General features: G+C 46.6%; 1 protein-coding gene across 5 annotated transcripts in view; it reads left to right on the forward strand.

Moving 5' to 3' along the window:
* Nucleotides 1-13,686, forward strand: part of kif26ba (kinesin family member 26Ba) — a 395,022-nt gene that overhangs the window by 325,255 nt on the left and 56,081 nt on the right. For all 5 annotated transcript variants that reach the window (XM_072264804.1, XM_072264805.1, XM_072264806.1 and 2 more), the window contains 3 exons: nucleotides 1,739-1,922; nucleotides 3,168-3,327; nucleotides 10,407-10,569. In XM_072264804.1, coding sequence (XP_072120905.1) covers nucleotides 1,739-1,922; nucleotides 3,168-3,327; nucleotides 10,407-10,569 — 507 coding nt within the window. The remainder of the gene's footprint in view (nucleotides 1-1,738; nucleotides 1,923-3,167; nucleotides 3,328-10,406; nucleotides 10,570-13,686) is intronic.

Here is a 13,686-nt window from a genome sequence, read left to right on the forward strand (position 1 = left end):
ATAGTCTTCACTTAACAATTCAACTGATCTCTGGAACAAAGAACTTCTTCAGATCCTTAACTAGGTTCTCATTAAGTTGCCCCCATCCAGTCACAAGTTCCAGCCACCCTCTAGGCTTCCATGAAATTATAATTGGATGTGTTTTAAATTTTCTTCAGAGATACAGCATGGTAACAAGCCCTTCCAGCCCAACAAGCCGTGACACCCTGTTACACCCACGTGACCAAGTAACCTACTAATCCGAATCTCTTTGGGAAGGTAGAGGAAAGCAGAGTACCCAAAGAAAACCCATATGGTCCTGGGGAGAATATACAGGCTCCTTACAGAATTGAATTGAACCCGGGTCACCTGTACTGTAAAGCGTTGTGCTACACCACCGCACTGCCCTTTTTGAATGAAAACTCCTATTGTTCTTGCTGATAAAATGCACACCCTCTGCTCACCTACCATTACCCCTGACGACATCACAGACCCCTCCATTTAAGGAGGCACGAGAGACTGCAGATGATGGAATTTGGGGCAAAAATATTGGAATTGAGATACAGGAAAACCTTGTCTACTTACTGTTCATACAGATCAATGCCTTGAGGTAGAACAAGGTAAAATAATAACAATGCAGAAGAAAATGCAACAGCTACTGAGAAAGTGCTGTTCAGGTAGACAAAGCACAGAATCACAATCAGGTAGATTATGAGGCCAAGAGTCTATCTTAACATTAAAGAGGTACAGTATGGTGCAAAAGTCCCAGGCATACACAGTCTCAGGTACTGTCTATCTATTATATCTTTCCATTTACCAAATAACACTTTATACTACTGAACTGATACTCTCATTTCTGTTTCCCAGTTACCTTCATATTTTAACCAATATGCAGTACTGTGGAAGGGTCTTGGACACCCTAGCCACATATATGCACAGTACTATACATTCAAGAGTGTGACAAGAGTGGGGTAGGAGATGTTCTTGAGTCTGGTGGTACATGCTTTCAGGTTTTTGTATATTCTGCCCGATGAGTGAGGAGAAGAGAGAAAGTCCAGGGTGGCTGATTATACTGGCTGCTTTACTGAGGCAGTCAGATGTCTAGACAGAGTCCATCAAAAGGAGGCTGGTTTCCGTAATGTCCATAACCCTCAGTAGTTTGTGTCACAGATACCCATATAAGTGTCCCCAAGCCCAACGAGGGACTGGGAGAGGGATGACTTACTCCAGATTGGGAATGATCATTCCACACTCCAGAATTTTCTCCTTAAACCTCTCCACCCCACCATCTCTCCCTTCTTCCACTTCAAACCTCCCTCACTGTCTGAGTTTTCTGGACATTTATCCGACCCATCCCAATTGTGGCTCGATATTATACTTTATACTTTATTGTTGCCAAACAATTGATACTAGAACATACAATCATCACAACGATATTTGATTCTGCGCCTCCCGCTCCCTGGATTACAAATATTAAATATTAAAAATAGTAAAAATTAGTAAATATTAAAAAGTTAAATTATAAATCATAAATAGAAAATAGAAAAATGGAAGGTAAGGTAGTTCAAAAAAACCGAGAAGCAATTCCGGATATTTGGAGGGTACGGCCCAGATCCGGGTCAGGATCCGTTCAGATATTGAAGCCTTGTCTGAGGGCTGTCCCTCAGAAAGCGCCGTGCAGTTGTTGGCGGACCGTGGCGGCGTGGCAGTAGCTTCCCCTCCCATAGTGTGTGCCTGTGTGTCTGTGCTTCGTCGGCAGCTGCAGAACCAGAGTGAACTCCGCGCGCCAACACCGGAGAAGGCCGCCTACTTCCTGGACGCCGCCATCGCCTCGCGGCGCAGCAGCCGCTCAGGATGCGACGAGGAGGAGCTGCGCAACTCCCACATGCTCTTCACTCTGCACATCTACCAGTACCGCATGGAGAAGAGCGGCAAGGCCGGAAGTGAGCTGGCTCCCTCGCGTCCTCCCCCACCCCTGCCGTCGGCACCATGGCGCGTCACTAAAATAAGTCCCCGAGCCTCCATATCCCCACCCCAGTCAGCAGGTCATCCCTCCCCTGGGGCCCAAGTGAGGTGGAGAAGCATGTTCTCAACGTGGCTTCTGAGGGCAAGTTGACACAGACAATGCCTCATTTATTGTCGTTCTCTAATTTCCCCGCGAGGGTTCTGCTGGCCTAATTTGTTAATTTAGAGATACAGCATGGTAACAGGTCCTTCCATCCCACCGACCTACACTGCCCACGAACACCCGAGTGACCAATTAACCTGCTAACTCATACGCCTTTGGGACTGTGGGAGGAAACCAGAGCTCCCAGAGCAAACCCACGCAGTCACAGGGAGAACGTACAAACTCCTAACGGGCAGGGGCGGAATTTAACCCAGGTCCCTGCTGCTTTAATAGCATTATGCTGATCGCTACACTACTGCGCACCCGGTGATGAGAGGAGTATTGAGGACTTGAGCTGCATTGTTCTGGGAGTGGCGATGGGAGGGTGAGAAAATACTCGAGTCAGAAAGCCATACGGCCCAGAAACAGGCCCTTCAGCCCGTTGAGACGCTGCCTGCGAGTCTTTACACTCATCCCTTACTCTTACTGTTCCTGAATTCGCTCCACGTCCAGTCAGGTTCCACCACCCGCCGGCACACTGGGGGGCAACTAACAGGGGCCAGGTGATCCAACTGATCTGCCGGTCTTTGGGACGTGACAGGAAACCGGAATGCCCAAAGGGAACACGCTCCCACCCTGATTGTACCGGAGTCCTGGAGGGATTACGGGATCACACTGTGTGATAACCCCTGATGAGTTTATAACCGTGTTCCCATGAGCTTCCCTGGATCATACTCAATATTCCGATGGTCATGCATCAAGACATGCATGTCGACAGTATCACCAGCGCAGCTGCAGCTGGCCTGGCTACATCTTGCATGCGCAGGGTCCTGGTTTTGCGTTCCTGTTTGGGAAGTATATTTTCCTTTGGAATGCCGGATGCTGTTTCACTGCGTTCCCGCCCATCGGACGGTTGAGTCTCCACGGTGCTGTGAGGTTGATAATTGCTTTGTCCGCGTTTGGGGAGCGTTACGAGGAGCCGGTCGTTCTGGGGGGTGGGGGGGAGGGGAGAGTTTTCTCCGCGGATGGCGGTGGGACAGCCAACTGATCCGATCCCTCTCTTATCCTCTTCTGCCGGCAGTGTCAGGAGGTCGCAGTCGTCTACACCTCATTGACCTGGGGAGCTGCGTCAAGGTGCTTAGCAAAAGTCGCGAGGGCGGCTCCGGACTCTGCCTCTCCCTGTCTGCACTGGGGAATGTCATCCTGGCTCTTGTTAACGGCACCAAGCACATCCCGTACAAGTAAGCATTGTCCGCCCCTGAGAGTGTGTACAAACCTGTGTGGCCGTCTGTGTCTCATTTGTGGGTGTGTGTTTGTTCTCAATTAGTGTGTGCATGTGCACACGTGTGCTGAATATCGGTGATAGAGTCATAGGGTGACAAAGCACAGAAATGGGGCCTTCAGCCCATTGCACCTAGCAGGGGTTCCCAGCCTATTTTATGCCATGGACCCCCACCATTAACTGAGGACCCCAGGTTGTAAACCCCAGCACGTATCAATGTCAGATCCATAGCCTTCTATGCCTTGGTAGTTCACATGTTTGTCCAACTGAGTTTCACAAGGCATATTTGAGTAAAATAACCGTATCTTTTAGAGTTCAAAGAACGCTGGTTGAGGGCAATGTCCCAGCATTGTGTCGTTCTAAAGATCAATTGTTTCTCTCCCCTGCATTTGAGAATACGCACAATCCCACCACCTAAATGTTGGTGCTTCAAGTAAAGGGGTTAACTCGTGCCTTCCTTTCAGTTGGTCTGTGGATTCCTGTAGAGAATGAAGTTCTGGATGCAGTGACTCAAGGCAGAAATGGCCCATAGGAGAGGGCGTAATTTTAAGGTGATTGGAGGAAAGTATAGGAGGGGATGTCAGAGGTAGGTTTTTTACACCAAGGGTGGTGGTAGAGGCGGGTACATTAGGGGCACTTAAGTAACTCTTAGATAGACACATGGATGAGAGGAAAATGGAGGGCTGTGCAGGAGGGAAGGGTTGGATTGATCTTGGAGTGGGTTGAAAAATCAGCACAACTTCGTGGGCTGAAAGGGCTTTGCCGTACTGTATGTTCTGTGTTACGTGTTCCAAGTATCAGCAATGGTTCTGTCATTACAATGAATGAAAATAAGCTGAGGATTTCCTGTCACCAGTCCTGGCAGGAGCCTGTCTGATGAATGCTTGGAGTTAAGACAGATTCCTCTAACCTGTGTCTAGCCCCAGCTATTGACAGGGAGAGAACTCCCTGGTTACTTTGAATAGTATTCGAACATAGAACATTACAGCATAATGCGGGCCCTTTGCCCCACAATGTGGTGCCTGGTGCCGACTTTTTAATCTACTTCAACGTGAACTTCCCATGTTAACCTCCATTTTTCTTTCATCCATGTTCCTAAAAGTTTTGTTAAATGGCCCGAATGTATCTGCCTCTACCACCACCCCTGGCATCGTGTTCCACACACCCCTGTGAATGTTGTGGTCTCAGTGTCATGTTCTATATAAAATCATATTCAGTTACCATTTCCTTTCTTCCACTCTATATAAAAACAATTTCTGCCTGCCACCCGTTTCCCTTTTCCTCTCTGTGCACCAGTCTGACCTGCTGGACATGTGGCAGAGCTTTAGAACTACATCAGTACAAATCACACAGCCAATATCAGATCCACCTATCTTCACTCTACGAGTGAAAGCAGCCAACCTGATCAAAGACCCCACCCACCCCGGGCAATCTCACTTCTGGCGGGATTTTTGAACGGTCCCCCAGTATGGAAGATGGACTCTTGACCTCACAGTCGACTTAATCACAGCCTTGCCACTGACTGACTGCCTGCTCTGCACACTCCCTGTACCTATAATACTTTATTCTGCATGCTGTTACTGTTTACCCTTGTATTATCTCAGTACACCGTTGCAATGAAACAATCTGTCTGGATGGCAGAGGAAACAGTGTTTTCTCACTGTTGCTCAGTATGTGTGTAAGGGGGTTTCTTTTTTTTTGTGTCACTACGTAGTCTAATTAAAATGGCTTCTTTGTTATGTTATAATTGAAAGGGCTTCTTTGTTAAGTTAACTGCTGAGAAAGTCCTCCCGCTAGCAGTTTGTTTGATCACGTTACTGATAAGAAAGGTGTTACGAACCAATTGGCATAGTTGTTATGCTTTTGGTGCATCTGTAAGATATTGTATGCGCGGGGTTTTTGGGCAGAAGGCGGGAGAGAGAGATAGAGGATGGACCAAGTGCTGTGAGTCCGCTAACGGGGTCGGACCCCGAGCAGGAGTCCGAGGTCCAGGGTGAGGAGAGGAGACGGAGATGAACTCGTGTGGAGCGTCTTGTCAACCACCGTTGTTGGTCCCAGGCGGCCAGTCGAGGTGGTCTGAGGGGTCGCAGGGTGAAAAAGAAGGGTCCTGAGCTCCAGCTGTTTGTGCACGAAGAGATTGAACTTTGATAAGTGTGGCGCCTTTTATTTTCCTTTTATATTTTATTCTCTATTAATTATATAGTTCCAGTAATATCTATAAACTGTAAATCATTTAATTGTATCTGATATATGGTCTATTATTTGGGCGGGGTGGGGTACATCACACAGCATTACCCACACAAACTAATTACCCAGTTTGGCGGGGCCGAGGGCTGTTTCCCTAGACGACAGCGGGCCAAGCGACCCTGAGGCTGGCCAGGGGGCTACACGTGTAATAGCAATAAGCTAATTTCCCAAATCCCCTGGGTTCCACCCACATTTCACTGCTGACTCGTCTGACTTGTTCCTCTCTGTCTCAGGGCGGAACAGACTCAAAGGGCCGAATGGCACAATTCTGTTTTGTGAGTCTTTTTCTCTTTCCACCAGATGCTACCTGGGTGGTGTAGTTTGATCAGCATTCTCCATATCTACTCTGTTTATTTGTAGTTTTGTTTGTTTGTTTATGTTATTGAGATACAGTTCTTCAAACCGTGCCCCCCAGCAACCCCCGATTTAACCCCAGACTAATCGCGGGACAGTTTACAGCGACCAGTTAACCTGCTGACTGGTACGTCTTTGGAGCGTGGGAGGAAACCCACACGGTCACGGGGAGAAAGTACAAACTCCTTACAGGCAGCAGTGGGAATTGAACCCGGGTCACTGTCACTGTAAAGTGTTGCACTACCCTGCCGTGTCATTTTGACTGACGTTTTCTTATCCTACTTATATGTGTCTATAGCTTGTATTCTGACGCTGTGCTCTCTGGTCCTATACTTCCCAAAACAGGAAATATCCTCTCCATGTCCGCTCCAAGCCTCTCGATCTTCAGTAGGTTTCAATTTATCCCTGCCAAGTTGCGATGACATCCTCCCTGAACGAGCAGGTTGAGATATGAAGGTGTCGAGCTGGCAATTTCATGTGACCCAGTGGGTCATTTCCACCTGACCTTTATTGTAACGGACACACCCTCGGGAATAGGCAATTACACGGCGAAGGAGTTCCAAGAGCTGTTAATTCCAGAACAAAGGATCACCGTGACACTGCTGTTACGTTTCATTGCCGTGTAAAATGGATCAAGTGGAGTTGGTCGGAAATGAAAGGGAAAGTTTTAATTGTGCCCGCAGATGGCTGGGGGTGGCTGCCAATTACTACCAGCGTTTACATGTGCATCACCTGGCCTGGTGCAAGTGCACTAGGGTTTTGGATATCAAATAGGAACGTCCACAGTTTCCTGCTTTTTAAATTAGCCAAACTCGATACTGTAATGCAAGACTTGAGAGCTCTGGAAGCTTGGGGTCAGAGCAGGGGAGCATGGCAGAAAGCTTCTTCATCCCCAGAAAACTTAATCTGACAAAGGGACTGAACAGCTTTGACATAGTATTTCAACTGTGCATGAGGGAGATTATGGAGAAAGGTAAAGATTGGCTTTATTTATCACATGTGCGTTGAAGCATAAAGCGAAATGCATCATTTGCGTCAAATCAAGTCAGCGAGGATTGCGTTGGGCAGCCCACAAGTGCCACCATGTTTCCAGTGCCAACTTAGCATGCCCACAGCTCACTGACCCTAACCCGCGCGTCTTGGAATGTGGGAGGAAACCAGAGCAGTCACAGGGAGAACGTACAAACAACTTGCTGACTGTGGCAGGAAATGAACCGTGATCGGCATTAGTGTTATGGAAGCCACTATGCTACCTTGCTGTAAACTCTATCCGGGCCGTTCGATTATGCATCATTAAACCCAAGTGTTTCCATTGTGGAAAGCTGGTTACTGGAGCCTAAACCCCCATTGTGCAGGTCTGGGGAGAAAGTGATATCGCAGGAGAAAACCTAGTGTCATATGTTGTACCTTATCCCGCTGAATTCAAAGATTCGTGGTTGGAGACCTACAGATTAAATGCTCACTTTGACTGCAGACACTCGATCTCGCAGAGAAATATAGAACATAGAACAATACAGCTTGGGAACAGGCGCTTCAGCCCACAGTGACTAAGTAATTAGTAGTCAAATTCTGGAATCAGCTAATCCCTTCGTTCTACGCAAATCTCAGAAGGGAGGGGTTAGATTGACCTTAGAGTAGGTTAAAAGGTCGGCACCACATCGTGGGCCAAAGGACCTGCGCTGTGCTGTAGTGTTCTATGTTCTGTGTTTATATACTGAGATGACTGGACCCAGAACTATTGGGGTGAGGTCACTGAGCTCACGTTACTGACAGGGTTACTAAACCCAAGCTGCTAAAGGTGTTTGCAATCTGAAACTCTCTGCCCGAGGGGGTGTGGCGCTTTGCAAACATTTATGAAGCTGAAAACCCGTGGGACAGATGAGGGTAGATGCGTACTTGGTGGCTTCACACTACCCTCTCTACGACTCTAAGACTCTTAATTGGCTATACATGTTTTAGCCATTTCAGAAATGCATCTCTTAGATAATACTCTTAGTTGATTATAAAACTTCAACAAGGCACAAAATTCAGTAACTTGCTGCTGTAAGTGAAGTTTGTTTATTTTGGGAAAGATATCTGTCTCAGGTAGGTTCCTTCTGCTAATGTTGCTTTAGAGGTCTGCCAATGAAACAGGGCCTCAGGGAATACTTACAAAATCACATATCAAGGGGCCATTTCATTCTTTGTGTACCTTGTTTCGCATTCATAGATAGACCCACACTTGGGTTATGCTGCAGGGCCACCTGCTCTCAACTCTTCCTTAGATTTATTTTGATGTTTAACAGTATCTGCAGGCCACAGCACAAGGACCTTCTAAACGGGAGAGAGTGAGGTGCCAGCAGCTTTCGCAGCTGAAGGCAGCAATGACAGGTGGCTGTGGGTCAACTATTTTCAGCACAGTTTAAAAACTTGCCACCTTGGAACCTGCCAACAGTGATGGAAAGATAGAGAAGGTCAGTAGCTTTAAACTCTTTTCCACTAACATGTCAGAAGATCTGTCCTGGGACCAGCACGTAAGGTCATCTCAAAGAAGGCACAACAGTGCCTCTGCTTTCTTAGAAGTTTCCGTAGATCCTGCATGTCACCAAAAACTTTGACGGACTTTGAAAGAAACACAGTGGAGAGCATTCTAATTGGGTGCATCATGACCTGATACGGAAATATCAATGCCCAGGAAATGGAAAGGCAACAGAAATTGGTGGATGCAGCTCAGTCCATCACAGGGAAAGCACTCCCCACTATGGAGTGCTGCCACAAGAAAGCAGCGTCCATTGTCAAAGACTCCCACCATCCAGACTGTCTTTCTTCTTGCTGCTACCAACGAGCAGGAGGTCCAGAAGCCACCGACTGGGTTCTGGAACAGTTATTATTCCTCAACCATCAGGCTCCCGATCCGGTGTGGATAGCTTCATTCACCAATGCTCCGAACTGATTCTGCAACCTACAGACTCACTTCCAAGGACCCTTTACAACACATGTTTTCAGTGTAACTTTTTTTCCTATTTGCACAGTTTGTCTAATTTTGCATGTTGGTTGTCTGTCTGTCTTAGTCGGTTTATGTATCATTTTTTTGTAAATTCTGTTGTGTTTCTTTTTTTCCTGTAAATGCCAGCAAAACAATGTATTTCAGGCTAATATATGGTTACATACACATACGTACTTCGATAACTATTAAATTTAGTTTGAATTTTGAAAATGGCCTTCTGTTGAAAGATGTTTTTTTTATATAACATAGCAACTGTTACTAAATCACATAAAAATTACTAGGACCTGATCAAAGAAGGTAGGCTTGAAGGGGAGAAAGCATGGAGGATGGGGGAGAAATTCTAGACACTGACACAAGAGTGGGGGTGCTGGTGGAGTGATTATAAGCGGCCATTGGCTTCATTTGGTCTCACTCATACACTGTTGCATTGTGGGGCATAATACAATAAACTTCCTTTCACGACACAACCCTGTGACCCCTGGGAGAGGTATGTGGGAGAACCTCCAGGCCAAAAGACGTTGGCACCTTCCTTTCCATCATTTCACATACTCCAACCCTGGTAATTATATAATATCCATTCAAGGATGTGGGCTTTGCATAACTCGTCCATAGGATCACCTAGGCCTTGATACTTCCTGGCACCGTCTCGTGAAAAATACAAACTGGCTCAGGCCATGACCCTCAGAGTGAGGTCTTGGGGAACAGTTACAAAGTTTAGATTTTCTGAGGTGCCCTGTCTAGAACCGGCATCTTAGTCGACATGACAGGGTGAGTCAGAGGTCAGAGGGCATGTCACTCAGCAGGGTGGGATCAATGGTCAGAAGACAGGTCAGGAATCTGAATCGGCTTATTATAACGTGACATAGGTCGTGAAATTTGTTTTGTTTTTGTTGTAGCAGTACAGTGCAAGACGTTAACAAAATGCAATAATGAAATAAATAAATAGTAAGATAGAGTTCATGAGTTCATGTTCAGAAATCTGATGGAAGAGGGGAAGAAGCTGTCCCTGATGATGGATGTGGCTTTCTTGCGACAACGCTCTGTGTAGATGTGCTGAATGGTGGGGAGGGCTTTATCCGTGATGGACTGGGCCGTATCCAGCACTTTTTGTGGGGATTTTCTGTTCAAGGGGATTGTTGTTTCCATAGTAGGCTGTGATTCAGCCAGTCGATATACTCTCCACCACACATCTATAAAGATGTGTTAAAGTTGTCCCTCGTGTATAGGTAGGAGAGGGAGAATTGATGGTGTGTGCTGTTGATTGGAATATAGGTTTACGGTAAGGTTTGGTGATTGGTTGTTGGTGGTCATTTGGTGAAAGAGCCAATAAAGGGCCCAATATCTAATGGTGAGAGCAGTTTGACCATTGTCCACTCTTCCATCCAGTTCAGGAACACGGTCAGTCAATGGCTCACATGGTCACCTGCCGTCTTGTTGCTTCACTGTTTCAGGGAGAGCAAGCTCACCATGCTGCTGCGAGAGTCCCTCGGCAATCTGAACTGCCGGACCACCATGATCGCCCACATCTCGTCCTCCTCCAGCCACTACTCCGAGACCCTGTCCACCATCCAGATCGCCTCCAGAGTGCTCCGAATGAAGAAGAAGAAGACAAAGGTTGGTAGGGTTCACCAGATGCCGGGAGGATGGGTTCTTTTGTTAAAGGGAGTGGGAGATCAATAGGGAGAACGTGCAAACTCCACGCAGTCAGTGGGGAAGACCTGGATCAAACCCTGGTCTCTGTGAGGCAGCAACTCCGCCAGCTGTGGCCCCACGCTGCCCACAGGAGCGGTCCGTTGAAAATGAACCATTTTAATGACCCAGAAATTTCTTCACATAACTCCATAAGAAACAGCAGCATCTGGTTAAATGGGGCTTAGCCCAGGCCAGTCTGTCGCTGCAAATATTACGAGTGTCAGCCTGCGTTAGGAAGTTTGAATCCAGTCTTTTCTTCTTCCAGGAAAGTTGGAGTTTAATCTGGCCAAGTGTGAGGTGTTGCACTTTGAAAGATCAAATGTAAAGGGAGAGTACACAGTTAATAGTTCAGTAGTTCGATTTAATGTCAGGGAACTGTATGCAAAATGCATGCTGAAATTCTTGTTCTTCGCAGCCATCCACGAAAACAGAAGAGTGCCCCAAAGAATGAGTGACAGTAAAAATGTTAGAACCCCAAGCTCCCCTCCTCTCTCTCCCTCCCACACACAAGCAGCAGAAAAGCAATGACTCTCCACTGCCCCCACCCACTTCCACAAAAAGCAATAGCACCCTCCACTTATCAAACAAGCAATAGCAAAGACCCCGATAAAGACCATGATCTGCAGTACCAAAAAAAACTAATCATTCACCTGACAGTCTCAGTCTCTCTCTCTCTCTCTCTCTCTCTCTCTCTCTCTCTCTCTCTCTCTCTCTCTATCTCTCTCTCTATCTCTCTCTCTATCTATCTCTCTCTATCTCTCTCTATCTCTCTCTCTCTCTCTCTATCTCTCTCTATCTCTCTCTATCTCTCTCTCTCTCTCTCTATCTCTCTCTCTATCTCTCTCTCTCTATCTCTCTCTATCTCTCTCTCTCTCTATCTCTCGCTCTGTTAAAAGTCTGTCACTACGCTTTTTTTTTCCCAATTTCTCCACCCGGAGAATTGGGAGCAACCTCTGCCCAACCGAGAAGAGAGAGAGAACACGATTCGCAGAGTACAGAGGCTCTGGCAGCTGTTCCCGATATTCCATTTTCTCCCGCGACACTTCAGTCAGAATCAGCCCGTCCCCAGGGCCACAAAACCTTGGAACCCCGAAAGTGCGCTTATCTTCTTGGCTGCATCCTTGGGACATCAAGAAGCCCCTAGGAGTGGGTCTCACTACTGTAGAGAACCAGTCTGAGTGTAACTCCTGGTCAGAGTCTTCAACAGAACCCCATCCACCTGGAAAGGGAAAAAGGAGAGACATCAAAGGTAGAAATTAAGCTGCTTTCGTGATGGACACAAAAGTGTTGCCATTGAGCGTCATCGTAATGCTATGACCTTTAACCGTGCTGATGTACAGAGGGATCCTCGGGTCCAAGTCCATAGTTCCCTGAAAGTGGTTCCGTGGTGAAGAAGGCAGATGACATACTTGCCTTTGTTAGTCAACGCATTGAGTTCAGGAGTCAGGGAGTCACGTTGCAGCTTTAGTTGGGCTGCATCTGGAGTACTGCATACAGCTCTGGCAGCCCCATTATTGAAAGCACCTGGAGACTATGGAGAAGGTGCAGGATGCTGCCTGATTACAGGGCAAGTCCTACAAAGAGAGGTTGAACAAACTTGGGTTGCTTTCCCTGGAGTGGCGGATGCTCCAGGGAAACCTGATAGAAATTTACAGGATTATGCAAGCTATAGATAGATAGATAGGTAATTTATCCCCAGGGTTGAAATGTCTAATACTGCAGGGTATGCATCTAACGTGAGACGGGGTAAATTCAGCTGAAATGTACTGGACAATATGAGTCAAACGTTGCCAGATAGGACGAGCTCAAAGGGAAATCTTGGTCAGTATGGACCAATAGGCTGAAGAGTCTATTTCAGTGCTGCAGTGCTCTGTATGAGTTTCAACTAGTCTTTCAGGGGTCTGGGAACTGGAGCCCCAGCTCAGTAAGGGAAGGATCGGACCAGAAGGTAGATGTCAGGAAAAGTATTAAAAGACAAAATCAAAATAACAGGTAGGATGGGTTGGATAGTTTGAAGTGGGTATATTTTAATGCTATGAGTAGTTTGGGTAAGGGTGATGAACTTGGAGAATGGATCATACATGGAACTCTGATGTTGTAGCCACTACTGAAACTTGATTGAGAGAGGGGCAGGAATTAATGTACCAGGTTTTCAAAGTTTTAGAAAAGATAGAGGAGGAGGTAAAAGAGGCGAGGGAGTGGAGTTGCGTTACTAATCAGGGACAACATCACGGCTGCACTCAGAGGAGACATATGGGGGGGGGTCAGACACTGAATCCATTTGGGTGGAGGGGTGCAATCACACTGATGGGATTGTACTACAGACACCCCCCCCCAGTAGTCACCAGGACATTGGGGAACAGATATGCAAGCAGATTAAGGAAATGTGTAAAAATAATAGGGTTGTTGTCATGGGGAATTTCAACTTCCCAAGTATAAACTGGGACCTTGTTAGTGCAGGAGGTTTCGATGGGGCAGAATTTGTTAAGTGTGTCCAGGAAGATTTCTTAAGATAATATGTGGACAGTCCAATGAGAGGAGGGGCCGTACTGGACTTGGTGTTGGGTAATGAGCCTGGCCAGGAGATTGATCTTTCAGAGGGTGAACGGTTAGGGAACAGTGACCACAACTCCTTAACTTTTGGGATAACTAAGGATAGGTCTAGTCCTTGTGGTAGAGTTTTAAATTGGAGTAGGGCAAATTATGAAAGCATTAGGCAGGAACTAAGAAGCCTTAATTGGAAACACCTTTTCTCTGGCAAGCTCGTATCGGACACGTAAAGAATGTTGAAAGATCAATTGCTCAGAGCACAGGAAAGGCAGGAGGAAGGACGGGATGAAAAGACGAGAACCTTGAATGTCGAGAGGTGATGAATTTAGTCAAGAAGAAAAAGGAAAAGTATGTAAAGCTTCGGAAATTAGGATCAAATGAAGCAAATGAGGAGTATAATGAAACCAGAAAAGAACTAAACAAGGGAATTAGGAAAGCCATGTGGGGCCATGAAAAGTTCTTGGCAAGTAGGATTAATATGAATCCCAA

This window comes from Mobula birostris, chromosome 8 (assembly GCF_030028105.1).
Source record: "Mobula birostris isolate sMobBir1 chromosome 8, sMobBir1.hap1, whole genome shotgun sequence".
In the NCBI taxonomy this organism is placed as follows: Eukaryota; Metazoa; Chordata; class Chondrichthyes; order Myliobatiformes; family Myliobatidae; genus Mobula; species Mobula birostris.